Genomic DNA, 18,628 nt, shown 5'->3' on the forward strand with positions numbered 1-18,628 from the left:
ATGTCAGCCCAATCCTTGGTTAATCTAACAGAATAACGGAAGGGACCTTGGAGGTCTTCTAGTCCAACCCCCTGCTCAAGGAGATCCTACACCATCCCAGACCAATGGCTGGCCAGTCTTCTTAAAAGCCTCCAGGGATGGAGAACCCACAATTTCAGGTGGCAAGTTGTTCCACTGATGGCTCAGGAAAAGGAGACCAAAACTCTTAACCCCTTGGTAAGGCCCATCACTAGGAGACGGTGAGTTCTAGTCCCACCTTAAAACATGAAAGCCAGTTGGGTGATTTTGGGGCCAATCATCCCCGAAATTCCCAAAGTGGTCAGCTCCCTTGTCCTGCTTCCCAGGACGGAGAGAAAAAGGGAGTGGCCCCAGGTCTGATGGTGTGTGTGTTAAGGGAGGATTTGAACTCGCATCCTCCTGGTTTCTAGAGCCACGGTGGTGCAGTGGTCGGAGTGCAGTACTGTAGGCTACTTCTGCTGACTGCCAGCTGTTGGAGTTTGACACTTCGAATCTCCCCAGGCTCAAGGCTGACTCAGCCTCCCCTCCCAGGCAGGGGGTTGGACTAGAAGACCTTCAGGGTCCCTTCCAACACTGTTGTTCTATTCTACTCCTTCCGAGGTGGATAAAATGAGGATCCAGGTTTTGGGGGGCAATAGACTGACTCTATAAAACGCTTAGGGTGGTATATAAGACTAAGTGCTATTGCAATAGATGGGGGGGGAGATGGGGAGGGAGATGGAGAGGGAGAGAGATGGAGAGATAGATATAGATATAGATATATAGAGAGAGAGGGGGGGAGAGAGATGTGGATATAAATATGGATACATAGAGAGCATGATGGATAGATCGGGAGAGATAGATAGATAGATAGATAGATAGATAGATAGATAGATAGATAGATAGATAGATAGATAGATAGATAGATAGATAGATGATAGATGATAGATAGATGATAGATAGATGATAGATGATAGATAGATGATAGATAGATGATAGATAGATAGATAGATAGATAGATAGATAGATAGATAGATAGATAGATAGATAGATAGATATAGATATGGAGAGATAGATATAGATGGATGGATGGATATAGATATGGAGAGAGAAAGAGATAGATGATAGATAGATAGATAGATAGATAGATAGATAGATAGATAGATAGATAGATAGATAGATAGATAGATATAATGGAGAGAGAGAGAGAGATGGATATAGATAGACATGGAGAGAGCGAGAGAGATGGATATAGATAGATATGGAGAGAGCGAGAGAGATGGATATAGATAGATATGGAGAGAGAGAGAGAGATGGATATAGATATGGAGAGAGAGAGAGAGAGAGAGATGGATATAGATATGGAGAGAGCGAGAGAGATGGATATAGATAGATATGGAGAGAGAGAGAGATGGATATAGATAGATATGGAGAGAGAGAGAGATGGATATAGATATGGGGAGAGAGAGAGAGAGAGAGAGAGAGATGGATGGATATAGATAGATATGAAAGAGAGAGAGATAGATGGATATAGATAGATATGGAGAGAGAGAGAGATGGATATAAGATATGGAGAGAGAGAGAAAGAGAGAGAGATGGATATAGATATGAAAGAGAGAGAGATAGATGGATATAGATAGATATGGAGAGAGAGAGAGATGGATATAAGATATGGAGAGAGAGAGAAAGAGAGAGAGATGGATATAGATATGAAAGAGAGAGAGAGAGATGGATATAGATATGGAGAGAGAGAGAGAGATGGGTATAGATAGATATGGAGAGAGAGAGAAAGAGAGAGAGATGGATATAGATATGAAAGAAAGAGAGAGATGGATATAGATATGGAGAGAGAGAGAGAGATGGGTATAGATAGATATGGAGAGAGAGAGAAAGAGAGAGAGATGGATATAGATAGATATGGAGAGAGCGAGAGAGATGGATATAGATAGATATGGAGAGAGAGAGAGATGGATATAGATATGGAGAGAGAGAGAGAGAGAGAGATGGATATAGATAGATATGAAAGAGAGAGATGGATATAGATAGATATGGAGAGAGAGAGATGGATATAAGATATGGAGAGAGAGAGAAAGAGAGAGAGATGGATATAGATAGATATGAAAGAGAGAGAGAGATGGATATAGATAGATATGAAAGAGAGAGAGAGATGGATATAGATATGGAGAGAGAGAGAGAGAGATGGATATAGATAGATATGAAAGAAAGAGATGGATATAGATATGGAGAGAGAGAGAGAGATGGATATAGATATGGAGAGAGAGAGAGAGAGATGGATATAGATAGATATGGAGAGAGAGAATATAGACAGACAGACAGATGAGCCAAGGTGGCACAGTGGTTAAGAGTGTAGTACTGCTGGCTACTTCCGCTGACTGCCGGCTGCCTGCAATTTGGCAGTTTGAATCTCCCCAGGCTACAGGTTGACTCAGCCTTCCGCCCTTCCCAAGGTCAGTAAAATGAGGACCCAGATTGTCCGGGGGACGACGACGACGACGACAAGAGGCTGACTCTGTAAACCCCTTTGAGGGGCCTAGAAAAGCCCTGTGAAGCTGTATATAACTCTAAGGGCTATGGATATTGTAGCCCAGTGCCGTAACCACTACACCCACCCACCCCCCGTCTCTCTTCCCTCCCCCACCCCACGGTTTAATTTGGAGCCAACAAAATCTCGACCCCCCTACTCCGACAGGGAAAGTTTTTTTGGGGGGGGGCAGCTTTCTTTAGAGCCAAGGATGGCGACCTTCGAATTTGTCGACGGGGAGAGGGGGGAAAAAACCAGGCGATATGACGTCAACTCTGTGCAAATTTCTCTTTTTACTGACGCCCAAAACTGCACACAATGGTTGACACACAGGGGGGGTGGCTCTTCAAACAATTGGGGGGAGGGGGCGGAAAGGAAAAAAAAATGAACTCAAGATTCAACAGCCAGTTTTCCTCCTCTTCTTCCTTCCTTCCTTCCTTTCTTTCCTTTTAAACTGGCGAAGCTGTGGATGGAGGGCAGACAAAAACAAAAACAAAACCCCTCTGAAAATCTCTCTCTTTTTTGTAATTTTTAAAGCAAAGTGACTTTTTTTTTCCTTTTTGGTCAAAAAGTGTTTTTTCCCCCCTCCCCGGCCCGGTCAGATTTATTCTTCTGTTTTCTTCCTTCCTTCCTTCTTTTTTTCTTTCTTTCTTTCCTTTTTTTTTTTTAACATTTTAGAACTTCAAAAGCAGCAAAGAGGGTTATATCGGTGAAGTTTGGGTCTCTTCAAGTGCAGGATGAGGTAACTTGGGTTGGAGGCACATTCTGGATACCTGCAAAGAGAGGAAGGGGAGATTCAAACGGACGCCAGGTTGGAGGTGTGCGGGGAGCAGAAGGAAGACAACACCTCTCCCTTTCCCCCCTCGAGGGAACCTTGAAGATTGAGGCAGGGGGAGGCCGTGCAAACTTAAATCTGGACACCGATAAAAAGAGACTGTTTGCTAAGAATTGAATGGAAGGTCCTTGAGCTGGGCTGTTTTCCTGCAGCACTGATGTTGTAACAAGTTTGGGTAACGAAACGTCGGCAAGAAAGCAGAGACCAGCTCAGGGAGCAGCAGAAATGGCGTAGGGTCCCCTGCTTGGGGGAGTGTGGGGGGGGGGTTGGACTAGATGACCCACAAGGTCCCTTCCAACTCTGTTATTCTGTTCTTCCTTCCTTCTTTCCTGAAATGGGGGGGTGAGTTAGGGTCTCCTGCTTGGGTGGGGGGTTGGACTAGATGACCTACAAGGTCCCTTCCACCTCTGTTAAGCTGTAAGCATGCCAAGGACCTCTTTAAATCTGAATTTTCAGCTGAAGGAGCAAAACCATCCCTTGGCTAAAGGAATAAAAATAAAAAAAAATTGGCCAAGCCAGACAGATTAGGAAATACAACTTCTTAATAGTTTCTGATGGGTTTGCAGGCAGTCGGGATATCTGAGAAAAAGATCTATCTATCATCTATCTATCTATCTATCTATCTATCTATCTATCTATCATCTATCAATCATCTATCAATCATCTATCATCTATCAATCATCTATCATCTATCAATCATCCCTCTCCCTCTCTCTCTCCCTCTCTCTATCTCTCTCTCCCTCTCTCTATCTCTCTCTCCCTATCTATCTATCTATCTATCTATCTATCTATCTATCTATCTATCTATCTATCTATCTATCTATCTATCTATCTATCTAAACAAATCTCGGTGCATTTGAGAGGTCCCTTGCCAAGAAGCTCTCAGGAGGAAGAGGGAGAAATCTGCACAAGTGTCAAGTTTGCAAAACTTTTCCGTTGGCGTCCGGCAGCTTTCAAACCCACCCACCCACCCACCTCGCACACACACACAATTTATCAACATTGTAAAGTAAAAACTAAACGACACAGGTCTAAACTCGACGCTCGGAGGGGAGTTGTACGGTTAAAAGCTGCTTGCCAAATCCGCCCGTCTTCATTTTTCTCCGACCCAGAAAACGGCGTGAAAACAAAACCGAGTTTGAACCCACCAACCCATTTATATTTATCAATATAAATAAAAAGAAATCTCCCCTTACCAGATCACAGCTCTTGGCATCCCCTCGGTGTGGGCAGGCTCTTCATGCCAGTAAAGCAGGGGCAAGCTCTCCCCCAGGCTCAGGTGTTGAAATCTGGATTTTAATTTTTAAAAAAAAGGTAAATGAGTGGTAAAATCTGCCCATTGGGGGGAATTGGAACTGTGGCTGCTGCTGAAGAGGTGGCTCAAGAGTGACCCCCGGTGGCCTGCAAAGGCATTGCGGGGGCCATTTCCAAGCCCATGCACCCCGGGGGAAGAAGCTGGGTGGGGGCTTAACCAGGGGTCTCTCCCCCTACCCCCTTTTGCTTACATCCACAAGCTGTTGCTGGATTTCCGGCAGTGGTTGGGTGGGACTTTCCTGAGCTGGGGAAGCCGGCTTGCTGGCTTCGACCACCGGTTCTTGAGTCATCACAGGAGTGCTGGCAGCTGGGGTGTCCCCCCCGGCAGCTGCAGAGCTGGGGGCCGGCTGCTCCTTAGTATTGGTGGTCGCCTGGGGTGAGAAAGAGGGGGACGGGGTCAGATTGCGTGGGGAGGGGAGGCTTGGAGAAACCAGCACAGAACACGATCCGGTCAGTTTCTGGCACCTTTGCATTTCCCCCCCCCCCGAAGGGGAACGACGGGGTTGCGTGCCCCGTCTTCCCAAATTCCAGTTTGCTGGGAGTGCCGTCACTAAGTAGCACAGTCCCATTCCCCTCCCATGTACAAAGCTGTTTAACGACAGCTGCCGGTCCCAACTGGCGTCGTTAAACAAGGATCAAAAACCCCCTTCCTTTCCATCCGTCCATCCTTCCTGCCCAGGGACCCCCATCGATTCTCCAAGAAGGTAAATCGGGGATCTTTAAGATACCCCTAATATTTGGGGCAGGGGGGTCCAGAAAAATAGTGTTCTGTAAAAATAACGAAGTTTTCCGCTTTGCGAACTTCACCGGAAGATTGAAAAAAAGATTCAAAATAAAAAAATATCAACTGGAATTGGTCGATTTGGATGCAATTCTACTTCCTCCTGCACCCCCTGCACACACACACACCAATTTCCCCCCTGCATCTCACCTCAGTCGCTGTCTGGCGAGCCGAAGCCGTCTGCTGGCGTCGGCGTTGGAAGTAAGGTCGGTTGCGCTGCCGTTGAGGCTCGGGACGGATCCCGTCCGCTGGCGCTTGGGCTGCTTTCGTCTCGCCATCGCCTCCCTCCGTGGTGGGCTGCTGCGGGGGACGGGGGCGGAAAGGTCTGGGCAGGAGAGAGAGAGAGAGGGGTGTGTGTGTGATTCACCTTGGACGAAGAGACGAAGAATCGGAGGTGCCCCAGAGCAGAATAACAAGAGTTGGAACTTGGAAGGGACCTTAGAGGTCTTCTAGTCCAGCCCACCTGCTCAAACTGGAGGGCCCTATACCATTTCAGACAGTTTCTTGTTAAAAAAAAAACCTCCAGGGATGGAGCACCTACAACTTCTGGTGGCAGGCTGTTCCCCTGGCTAATTGTCCTCCCGGTTAAGAAGTTTCTCCTTAATTCCACGTTGCTTCTCTCCTTGGTTAGTTTCCATCTGTTGTTCCTTGTCCTGCCCTCTGAATAAGCTTTCTGCATAGTATAATAAGTATATTATAATACTATAATATACTTATTATACTATGGGGAAAGCTTATTCTATTATATTAGGTTATAATACTGTAAGTGTATCATACTATAATATACTTTTTATCCTAAATTATACTATAACATACTTGTTATACTATGTGGAAAGCTTATTCTATTAGGTTATAATATATCATACTATAATAAACTTATTACCCTATATTATTCTATAATATACTTGTTATATTATGCGGAAAGCTTATTATCCTATATTATAATATAATATACTTATACTATGGAGAAAGCTTATTCTAATATTAAGTTATAATATACTATAATATGCTTGTTATACTATGCGGAAAGCTTATTCTATTATATTAGGTTACAATAAGTATATTATACTATAATATACTTGCTATCCTATATTATTCTATAATATACTTGTTATATTATGCGAAAAACTTATTATCCTATATTATACTATAATATACTATGCAGAAAGCTTATTCTATTATATTAGGTTATAATACTGTAAGCATATCATACTATAATATACTTGTTATCCTATATTATACTATTATACTAGTTATCCTATATTATACTATAATATAATTATACTATGCAGAAAGCTTTTTCTATTATATTAGGTTATAATACTGTAAGCATATCATACTATAATATACTTGTTATCCTATATTATACTATTATACTAGTTATCCTATATTATACTATAATATAATTATACTATGCAGAAAGCTTTTTCTATTATATTAGGCTATAATATTATACTATAATATAATTATACTATGCGGAAAGCTTATTCTATTATATTAGGCTATAATATTATACTATAATATAATTATACTATGCAGAAAGCTTATTCTATTATATTAGGTTATAATATTATACTATAATTATATTATGCAGAAAGCTTATTCTATTATATTAGGTTACAAGTATATTATCGTATGATATACTTATTATACCATGTGGAAATATAATGTAGTTATAATGTAAAATATATTATAATAGAATATACTTCTTATAACCTAGCATAATAGAATATGCTTTCGACATAGCAGAGCCATGATTGTGATCCTAAACTGCAATCCTCATCAATCATAAAAGATACGACACTAAATAGAATATAAACGTAACGCTAAATAAAGATAGAGTAGCTGGAGGTAGGCCAAGAAGCACAATTGGCCGTTAAAAATAATAATAATAATAATAATTAGGGTGCCAGGCATAACGTTGAGCGGCGTTCTTCATCCTGGACAGGATGAAAACGGATGGACTTCAGCCCCCAGAATTCCCCAGCCATCAAAAGGGTTGACCAAAATCCATCACGGCTAAGGCAGGAGCAAAAGTGACTACCTTTGTCGCCTGTTTTGATCGGGTAACTAACTTTCTTAATCGACGGTGGGAATGCAGCAGACGTAATATATCTTAATATATTATATCTCGGCAAAGCGGGGGGAAAAAACGACCCACCGTGCCCAGCTGATGGCAGGACAATGAAATGGCAAACCGAGATAAAGAGGGCTAGACGGCGGGACAATTCAATGGGGAGTCGATACCCTGGGTGGGGGGCTCCTGGGCGTCGTAAGTCCACCCATCGGGGAGTCTTCCAGGTGAAGAAATCACGATTTAGCAAATTACTTTCTGATTGGAGGAGGATTCTGCTGAAAGTCGCTTAATTACAGGAGGGGAAAAAACCTTCCAAATTCTGTTCCTTGCACAAACCAACATTGGCGAGGCTCTTTCCCCACAAGCTGGGAATCCTGGCTTGTCCAATCGACCCGCCTGGTCAGCAAGCCAGCCAACTTTCCCTCTCTCTCCCTAAAACCCCAAACAGTGGGTCTCCTCCTGCTTGGGCAAAACCGTGATGGGCAAATGCCTGTGCCAAGGCAGCCTTGTCTTAACCAGGGGAAGGCCAGCTTGGAACCTGGTTAGCTTCTGTCTGCAGGGTGTGTGTGTGTGTGTGTGTGTTGTGTGCGGAGAAAGACTTGCCTGCGGTATCTGGGACGGAATCGAGGGGCTGGGGCTCTCTCGCCCGCCTGGATCTGCTGAGGCTGGTCTCCTTCAGGCTGGGTAGCATCTTTGGGATCTGTGCTGTCAGAGCCCTGGGAGGGAAGAGCAGGACGAGGAGGAGTTAGAAGGGACCTCAGAGATCATTTAGCCCACCCCCCTGCTCAAGCCGGAGACCCTGTGCCATTCCAGACAGAATCAGAACAGAGTTGGAAGGGGCCTCCGAGGTCTTCTAGTCCACCCCTGCTCACACAGGAGACCCTATCCCATTCTAGATAGAATAAGAACAGTTGGAAGGGACCTCAGAGATCATTTAGCCCACCCCCTGCTCAAGCTGGAGACCCTATGCCATTCCAGACAGAATAAGAACAAGAGTTGGAAGGGGCCTCCGAGGTCTTCTAGTCCACCCCTGCTCACACAGGAGACCCTATCCCATTCTAGACAGAATAAGAACAGTTGGAAGGGACCTCAGAGATCATTTAGCCCACCCCCTGCTCAAGCTGGAGACCCTGTGCCATTCCAGACAGAATCAGAACAGAGTTGGAAGGGGCCTCCGAGGTCTTCTAGTCCACCCCTGCTCAAACAGGAGACCCTGTCCCATTCTAGATAGAATAAGAACAGTTGGAAGGGACCTCAGAGATCATTTAGCCCACCCCCTGCTCAAGCCGGAGACCCTATGCCATTCCAGACAGAATAAGAACAGAGGTGGAAGGGGCCTCCGAGGTCTTCTAGTCCACCCCTGCTCACGCCGGAGACCCTATGCCATTCTAGACAGAATAAGAACAGTTGGAAGGGACCTCTGAGGTCTTCTAGTCCACCCCTGCTTAAGCAGGAGATCCTATGCCATTCCAGACAGAATCAGAACAGAGGTGGAAGGGACCTCCGAGGTCTTCTAGTCCAGCCCCTGCATTCAACCCTATCCCGTTCCAGTTGCGGCCCAGCCGAGAGCAATGTCCAGCCTCTGGCACATCTGGAATTCTGGGAAGGCTGGAAAAGGGGGGGGGAGAGATCTCGTCAAAGGGACCCCACCCCCAAAGCATCCAGAAGACACAAGCAGGAAGAGGGACAGGAGGATCCTTTCTTGGGTGCCAAATCTCCCCCCCCCCCCATCCCAAAAAGTTTCTTCCACCGAGGGTGCAAGACACCCGCAAAACCCCCACCCAGTTCTCCCCCCCAAACCAGGGGAAACACGCACGGCACCCCACGCAAAGACCCTGGCACCACCTCTCAATTTTTGCTTTCTCCTGGGGAGGGGGGGGCTGTCTCTAACTTGAGCCTGGCAAGCCCCTTCCCCTTTTTCTGGGGAGGGTGGGGAACAGGCCTCCTTTGAAGAGGGGTGTGTGTGTCACAACCGCAGACAATCCCAAGTAAATTCTTGGGGGAGCAGAGAATTATCTGGCATAAGGACAGATCCTCTTCCTGGGGAGATGGAGTCCCATGGTGGGAGCCAGCACTGTGGCTGCCTCCACCCCCCGCACCCCCAGACTCACTTCCACGGTCTGGGCCTGCTGGGGCTGCTGGGCCTGAGCCCGGGGTCCCCTCACGAATCTCCGGCGAAAGAAAAATGGCGGGGGGCGCCTCCTGCGTGGGCGCTGCTGTACCGCCTCGTCCGCTCTCTCCCCCTCACTGACCGTCTCGGCGCCCCCCTCGGGCCGGGCAGCATCTGGGGGCAGCTGGGCCTGCCGGGGACGGGGGATGAACCGGCGGAAGCGACGGCGGTTGGGGGCATAGCGGCTGCCTTTCACGGGGACCCCGCCGGGGCCGGTGACGTTGGCTGCTTCGGCCCCCTGCGGAAGACAACAAAAGGGGTCGGTCAGGTTCTCGGGTGGGGTGGGATGGAGTGGGGGACCCCGATTCGGCTCCGGGTGGACGCCCAGGATTACCACCGCACCTTCTCGCCTTCCACCACATCAAACTCCACCGTTTCTCCATCTCCAACACTCCGCAGGAATTTACGAGGATTGTTTCTCTTGATGGCCGTCTAGGGGGAAAAAAACGAGACAGAAAAATTTTAATAGATAAGGGGAATACGGTAGATGTAATATACCTTGATTTCAGCAAAGTGGGGAGGGGGGAAATAACTCGAGGGCGAGGTAAATTTATAAAAGATTTAAAGGGAGGTTAGATGACATGACTGTTCAATGACCAGAAGGACAACAGAAGAACGGAGTTGGAAGGGACCTCGGAGGTCTTCTAGTCCAACCCCTGGAGCTATCAATGACAAGAGATGCTGGGGGGGCTGAGACATTTTTTGCACAACCAAGTTATCAACGAACCTTCTTGGGCGGGGGTCTCCAAACCTGGCCACTTTATAAGACCTGTGGACTTCAACGCCCAGAATCCCCCTGCCATCTCTTCCCCCCTCCCCCTTCGCCAAAGTCAAGTTATATTACATTCACCTCATACCCGCCGTCTATTAAGAAAGTTACCCTATGCGGCTGGCTGGGGAATTCTGGGAGTTGAAGTCCACAAGTCTTAAAGTTACTAAAGTCGGACCCTCCCAATTTAAGACTTGTGGACTTCAACCCCCAGAATTCCCCAGCCAGCTCTTTCTTTTTTCACTTTGCTGAAATCAAGATATATTACGCTTACTGCATACCCGCCGTCTATTAAGAAAGTTACCCTACGTGGCTGGCTGGGGAATTCTGGGAGTTGAAGTCCACCAGTCTTCAAGTGGCCAAGGTTGGAGACCTCTGATTTAAGACTTGTGGACTTCAGCCCCCAGAATTCCCCAGCCAACTCTCTTTTTTCCCCACTTTGCATAATATATCTTCGCCAGCAAAGTGGCGGGGGGGGGGGGCGCGGAGAGAAAGCTGGCTGGGAAATTCTGGGAGTTGAAGTCTACCAGTCTTCAAGTGGCCAAGGTTGGAGACCCCTGATTTAAGACTCGTGGACTTCAACTCCCAGAATTCCCCAGCCAGCTCTCTTTTTTTCCCACTTTGCTGAAGTCAAGATATATTATGCTTACTGCATACCCACCGTCTATTAAGAAAGTTACCCTATCGGGGGGAAAATAATCGATTAAACACAAATTATCCTGACGAATAAAATAATAACTTGGGATCTGCTTGCAAGAATCAAACAGTTGAAGCATCCAGGTGATTGGGCTGCCTATAAATTTATTAAATACTTAAATTTATTAAATACTTAAATTTATTAAATACTTAAATTTATTAAATACTTAAATTTATTAAATACTTAAATTTATTAAATACTTAAATTTATTAAATACTTAAATTTATTAAATACTTAAATTTATTAAATACTTAAACAAGGCAGCGGCCGAGAGAATTGGTTAAGAGTGCAGCTAAGTTAGCCAAGTGCGCAAGGAAAGTCCCTTTTCAAAGCTTTGGTGTGGGTACAAAGCTGGCAATTAGGAATGGGGCGAGCCAGCGTGAAGGACGGATGGGTGTAATTAAAGGAGGGAGTTCGTTAACTATCCCGGGGGGGAGATAAGGCTATCGGGGACTCCCAGGGAGGACAGCTCAAATTGCGCCGAATTGGTGTCGCTGGCTGAGAGAGGAGAGGCGTAGGAGGGGGTGGTTTGCGGGGGTCGCTGCAGAGAGAGCCCACCCCTCGGGAAATTCTCATCAATTCAATTTTACGCCCTCCGATCCTCGCTTGGAAAACTTTTGCTGGGCTTTTGAGTTGAAAAAAATGGTTGCCAAAAAAAGAAAAATAGTAGCTTTTAGCAGCTTTTAAGATCTGTGGACTTCAACTCCCAGAATTCCCTAGCCAGCATAGCTGGCTAGGGAATTCTGGGAGTAGAAGCCCACCAGTCTTTAAAAATTGCCAAGATTGGACAGTCCCCCCCCTCCCCAAATGTAAACCAAATTTGACTGTTTATCTAGCAAGAATCAGCCGATGTTGCTATGGGGAAGAAATTTTAAGTTTTAACACCAACAATTTTTCTCACCATTTCAACAAAGCCATGCTTCCTTTCCGACTCCAACTTACTACAAGGAGCAAGGAAGGAGGTGAAGGATGAAGGCAGCAATTACAGGGGGGGCGAGGAGGAAATTAAAAAAGGAACTTTTTAAGAGACGCTTCGTTCTTACCTGGTGCACAAACACATCCTCTTTGGTATCATTCCTGCAAGAATGGGAGCAGGGTTAAGGAAAGGAAATTCAATCAATCTAAATATAAACCTTGAATATCCTTATTAACTACGGTTTGCAGCAAATCAGGGTTAAAAACGGACGCAGGAAATGGAGAGCTTTAAGGAGCCCTCGTTCTCCAAATTCTAGTGCTTGGCTAAAGCCTTAAAAACAAACTTGGTTTGGGTTCGTAACCAACATCCCAAAAGATGTCGGTTTGAAGGGAGGTGTAACAGGCCAACTAATTAAAGGGAATGACGGTCACCGTTAAACTGAGTTTTATCTCTCTTTTCAAAGAGGACGGGCATCCAATTAGCCTTTGTCCCCAAATTGATTATAAACTTGGGCCGTTGTGTTTTTTTTTGCAACTCGAGCCCAGTGGGAAGTTTTAAACCCTCAATGCCACAAACACACACACACACCCTATATTTCCGGTGGTGTGTATTTCAGGAAGGAATCTCAAATAAAAGACACCGGCTGACAGAGAGAGATACGGAGAATATTTCTCTGAGCTAGTTGGGCCATGAAACGCCTGCAAGAAAATCACCCCGCACCAAGGACCCCCCACAGTCCTCCTGTTTCTCCTCCCTTCTAGCACTGATGTTGTTCCCTAGTTGGGTCATGAGACGTCTGCAAGGAAACCAGCCAGCTCAGAGAGATAACAAAGAGCCCACGAAAAGAGACAATTTCTCGGTGACTTTGCTGGAAAAGCCCCAAATGCCAGGACACCTGGGCCCCTGGGGCACTCGGCTGGCATCGCACACACCCCCCCGAGCAGGCAGAGCGCCCAAGGGGCACCTGGGTACAAGGACAGACCCGCCAGATAAGGCTCTTCCAGCATATTCCAACTTGGCTCGGGCTAATTGTTTGCTCAAGCCACTCAAACATTCGTCTCTCCACCAGCCAGCCCAGTTTAAAAAATAAAATAAAATAAAATCACCACCCCAATAGAAAATAAAGATAGCAAGTCATCTGACCAGCTGCCAAGATTTGCCTGGTAATCTTTGGTCTTTCGACTCGGTTTCTTTCTCTCTCTCCCTCCAAGAGAAGGAAGTTGGCTCAGAGCTTCAAAACTAGCTAAGTGGGGCAGTCAAGCCACCTTTGGGAGTTAATTGAAGGCTTGGCCACGAAGTAAGGGGGGTAGAAAGGCCAAGATCCCAGGCAGGGAATGAAGAAGGCCAGTCTGTTACACAGCCCAACTTCAATGGAAAGGAATCTTAATCCCACGGTCGAAGTCAACAGCGAAACAGGGCCAACAATGAATTGGCTTCATTAACCAGGATTAAACCAACTTGAGGGTTATTGGTTTGTGTTTTGTTTTTTTACTTTTCACCTCCCCATAGCAAAAGTTCTCCCTGAATTGAAACCTAGTAATAATGTCCATCCAATATATATATGGATCTAATCATCCATCCATCTATCTATCCATCTCTCTATCTTCTATCTTTTATCTATCTAACATCTATGTCTGTCTGTCTGTCTGTCTGTCTGTGTCTATCTATATCTTTTCTATCTATATCTTTTCTATCTATATCTTTTCTATCTATATCTTTTCTATCTAACTATCTTTTCTATCTAACTATCTTTTCTATCTAACTATCTTTTCTATCTAACTATCTTTTCTATCTAACTATCTTTTCTATCTATATCTTTTCTATCTATATCTTTTCTATCTTTTCTATCTATCTATCTATCTATCTATCTATCTATCTATCTATCTATCTATCTATCTATCTATCTTTAACTTTTACCTATCTAACATCTATGTCTGTCTGTGTATCTATCTTTTCTATCATCTATTTTATCTATTATCTATCATCTAACATATCTAACTTTTATCTATCTAACATCTATGTCTGTCTGTGTCTATCTTTTCTATCTATCTATTTATCTATCTTTTTTATCTATCTATCTATCTTTTATCTATCTTTCATCTATCTTTTACTTATCTAACATCTATATTTGTCTGTGTGTCTGTCTATCATTTCTCTCTATCAGCTATCTTTTATCTATTATCTATCATCTATCTTTTATCTAACTTTTATCTATCTAACATCTATGTCTGTCTGTGTCTCTCTCTTTTCTCTCTATCATCTCTTTTCTCTCTTTTCTCTATCATCTAACTTATCTAACTTTTATCTAACATCTATGTCTGTCTGTGTCTCTCTCTTTTCTATCATCTCTCTTTTATCTCTCTTTTATCTATCATGTAACTTATCTAACTTTTATCTATCTTTTACTTATCTAACATCTATATTTGTCTGTGTGTCTATCATTTCTCTCTATCATCCATCTTTTATCTAACTTATCTAACATCTATGTCTGTGTGTGTCTCTCTCTTTTCTCTCTATCCTCTCTTTTATCTCTCTTTTATCTATCATCTAACTTATCTAACTTTTATCTATCTAACATCTATGTCTGTGTCTGTGTGTGTGTGTGTGTGTGTGTCTGTCTGGAGTTAAAAGGTTTCCACCTTTGGAGAAGCCGAAGGGGGGGGGGCTCACCTGTTAATAAATCCATAGCCATTCCGGACGTTGAACCATTTCACTGTGCCTTGCACCTGGGTAGCTGGAAGCCGGGATGGGTGGGTGGGGGGAGATTGGGGGAGAAAAAAAGATGACTGGTGACACTGGCAAGGGACCTTGCTTGCCCCCCCCCCCCCCCAAGGAAGAGCAGCTGCTTTCAGAGCCTCCCTACCCTCGGCCAGCTGGAACCCATCATCCTGGTCAAGGACGGGTTGACATCCTGGACACTTTGAAGGAGAAGCCGAGTCCCATCTGACATCCATTCATTATGGACGCCCCCTCCCCAGACTGAGTTTCCTCCAACCCCCCCAAAGCGAGTTCAACGGGGCAATTCGGGGAAAGCGCCCGGCTCCGCGGTGCTTCAGTTTACAGCGGGGGTGGGGGTCCTTCTGGAGGGGGCTGCTGGCCCAAGTGGGATCCCCGGCCTCCCTCCTCTCCCCCCCCCCCGCCAGAAAAGCAGGACCGCCCTCCCCGGGGGTCTTCCTCTCCGCCAACGTGCGCTGCAAACTGCAAAACGCCGTATTGAGGGGGAGGCAGAAGGGACGCCCCCTCCCCTCCCTTCCCCTCCCCTCCCCTCCCTTCCCCTCCCCTGTGGGTGAAAGCACCCGCGGTTGGCCCGGGACCCATCATGCCCAGCCGCCCAGTCCCGAAGTCAGCAGAGTTCTCTCCCCCTGGCCTTGAGAAAGCCCACCTCTCTGGGGATGGGAATTGTAGTCCCACCTCCCCTTCCCCCCCCCTGTGGGTGAAAGCACTCGCGGTTGGCTCAGGAAAACCCATCGTGCGCAGCCACGGAGTCCCCGGCTGCCATAAAGCCCCCCTCTCCAGCGAGGCTGGGGATGGAAACTGTAGTCCCGCGTCCCGCCCGTCCTCCACCAGTTGGGAAAAACCCATCGTGCCCAGCCGCGGCGTCCGCGGCCGCCAGAAAGCCCACCTCCCGCGATTCTGGATGATGGGGCTTGTAGTGCTGCGCCAGAGGCAGCCTGCGTGAGGGTCTGCCGCGCCGCCTCCTCCAGTCCGGAAAAGCCACCGCGACCCATCACGCCCAGCCACGGAGCCCCGGAGATAGCGGCGTTCCCTGGCTGCCCTAAAGCCCACTTCTGGATGATGGAACCTGTAGTCCCCCTTTCCCCCTCCCCCCCACTCTCGTCGTGGGGGGACGGACACCGTAGAAACCCACCCTGCCCTGCCTCCAGAAAGCCCCCCTCCCGCGACTCTGGATAATGGAACCTGTAGTCCTGCTCTCCCACCCCACACTCGAGTCGTGGAAAACTGGAGAAACCCATCCTCCCCGCCCGCCAGAAAGCCCACCTCTGGACTCCCCACGATTCTGGCTGATGGAACCTGTAGTCACCCTCGACCCCCCTCCCCATACACTCTTTCTCAAGGGGTGGGGGTGGGTGGGAAACCCCCGGAGAGACCCCTCCTGCGCAGCCGCCTCCCAGGACTCCGGATGATGGAACCTGTAGTCCCGCCCCTCGCCCCTCACGCACAACTCAAGCCGGGGAGGAAAAAAACCCGGACGAAACCCACCCTCCCCAGCCGCCTCCCTACTGCTCCGGATAATGGGCCTTGTAGTCACCCTCCCCCCTCCCCCCACACTCTAAAGTTGGGGGGAACCCCGGAGGACCCTCCCCGCCCGACTCTGGACGATGGAACCTGCAGCCGCGCTCCCCCACCCACCCACCCACTAGTCGAGGAAAACCCATCCTCCCCGGCCGCCCAAAAGCCCACCTCTGGATGATGGAACCTGTAGTCCCACCTCCCCCCCCCATATACACTCTCTCAAGTCGGGGGAAAAAAACACGGACGAAGCCCACCCTCCCCAGCCGCCTCCCTACTACTCCGGATAATGGGCCTTGTAGTCACCCTCCCCCACATTCTAAAGTTGGGGGAAAACCCCCCTGCCCGGCTCTGGACGATGGAACCTGTAGTCCCCCTTCCCCCCATATACTCTCAAGTCGGGGAGAAAAAAAACCCGGACGAAACCCACCCTCCCCAGCCGCTTCCCTCCTACTCCGGATAATGGGCCTTGTAGTCACCCTCCCCCACACTCTAAAGTTGGGGGGAACCCCTCCCTGCCCGCCTCTGGACGATGGAACCTGTAGTCCCCCCATATACACTCTCTCAAGTCGTGGGGGGGAAAAACCCCGGACGAAACCCACCCTCCCCAGCCGCCTCCCTACTACTCCGGATAATGGGCCTTGTAGTCACCCTCCCCCACACTCTAAAGTTGGGGGGAACCCCCCCCTGGCCGGCTCTGGACGATGGAACCTGTAGTCCCCCCCTCTCCCCCCATATACACTCTCTCAAGTCGGGGGGAAAAAAACCCCGGACGAAACCCACCCTCCCCAGCCGCCCCCCCTACAGCTCCGGATGATGGGCCTTGTAGTGCCTGCCCGGCGTCGTCGTCCGCCCACGCGAGGGTCTCTCTCTCTCTCTCCCTCCCTCCCTCTTTGCCCCCTCCCCCCGCCGGCAACGGCTCCTCCCGCGGCCCCGCCCCCTCACCTAGGGACGCGCTTGGCCGCCTGGCTGCGAGCCCCCAGGCCCCCCGCGGGCGCCGCCGGCTTAGCCACGCCGGCCGCCGGTTCCCCCGCGGGAATCTCCCCGCCGGCCGGCAGGGCTCCTCCGCCGCCGCCGCTCTCCGCTTCGCTCAGCATCCCCGCTCCGGTGCTGCCGCCGCCGCCGCCCGTTGGTGAAGCCGCCTCCGCTGCTGCCTCGTCCGCCGCCGCCTCCGCCGCCTCCGCTGCTGCTCCGGCCGCCCAAGCCGCGCCTCGTGCCCGGGGACACACCCTCGCTCCTCGCGGCGCCCACGCCCAATCAGCAACGGCCGCTCCGACCGGCCCCTCGCCCACGCGCAAGCCCGCCAATCAGCGCCCGCCGACGCCTACCGGCCGCTACCTTGGCTTTTATGCCCCGCCCGGACACGCCCACCCGCGCCCCCATTGGGCCCGCCCGGCACGCCCAGGTGAGGGAGGGGGGGGGAAGGACTCACTCCGGCCACGTGGGGGGCTCGAACCCTCGCCTCGCCCGCTCGCAGCTGCCTCTCTCGTCTCAAGCCTTGTTGGGGGGGCTCTCTTCTGGCAAGACGTCTCATGAGCCAGCAAGGGAACAGCATCAGCGTGAGGAGAAGGGAGCGGGGTTGGGAGGACTGTGGGGTCCTTGGGGGTCTTCTTGCAGACGTCTTATGAGCCAACAAGGGAACAGCATCAGTGTTAGAAGGGAGTGGCGTTTGGGAGGAGGAGGAAGGAGGACTGTGGGGTCCTTGGGGGTCTCTGGGCTTGGGGGGGGGGGGTCTTCTTGCAGACGTCTCATGAGCCAGCAAGGGAACAGCATCAGCGTGAGGAGAAGGGAGCGGGGTTGGGAGGAGGAAGGACTGTGGGGTCCTTGGGGGTCTCTGGGCTTGGGGGTGGGTCTTCTTGCAGACGTCTCATGAGCCAGCTAGGGAACAGCATCAGTGTTAGAAGGGAGTGGCGTTTGGGAGGAGGAGGAAGGAGGACTGTGGGGTCCTTGGGGGTCTCTGAGCTTGGGGGGGGGGGTCCTTGCAGACGTCTCATGAGCCAGCAAGGGAACCGCATCAGCGTGAGGAGAAGGGAGCGGGGTTGGGAGGACTGTGGGGTCCTTGGGGGTCTTCTTGCAGACGTCTCATGAGCCAGCTAGGGAACATCATCAGTGCTAGAAGGGAGTGGCGTTTGGGAGGAGGAGGAGGAAGGAGGACTGTGGGGTCCTTGGGGGTCTCTGGGCTTGGAGGATTTCTTGCAGACGTCTCAGGACCCAACTAGGGAACACCATCAGTTCTAGAAGGGCGTTTGGGAGGAGGAGGAGGAGGAGGAGGAAGGAGA

The 18,628-nt window shown here is 48.9% G+C and overlaps 1 protein-coding gene across 1 annotated transcript; it reads right to left on the reverse strand.

The window, feature by feature from the left end:
* Window positions 1-2,813: 2,813 nt before the first annotated feature.
* Window positions 2,814-17,459, reverse strand: YBX2 (Y-box binding protein 2). The gene is given in 10 exon segments (XM_087714292.1): window positions 2,814-3,312; window positions 4,571-4,663; window positions 4,880-5,059; window positions 5,620-5,794; window positions 8,150-8,262; window positions 9,658-9,954; window positions 10,059-10,148; window positions 12,226-12,259; window positions 14,769-14,832; window positions 17,287-17,459. Coding segments are annotated over 9 exon segments (1,164 nt in total). The 5' UTR covers window positions 17,447-17,459; the 3' UTR covers window positions 2,814-3,312; window positions 4,571-4,612.
* Between the last annotated feature and the right edge of the window lie 1,169 nt (window positions 17,460-18,628).

This window comes from Thamnophis sirtalis, unplaced genomic scaffold (assembly GCF_051295495.1).
Source record: "Thamnophis sirtalis isolate CommonGarterSnake01/CBP01778 unplaced genomic scaffold, rThaSir2_p1.2 scaffold_4, whole genome shotgun sequence".
Classification (NCBI taxonomy): Eukaryota; Metazoa; Chordata; class Lepidosauria; order Squamata; family Natricidae; genus Thamnophis; species Thamnophis sirtalis.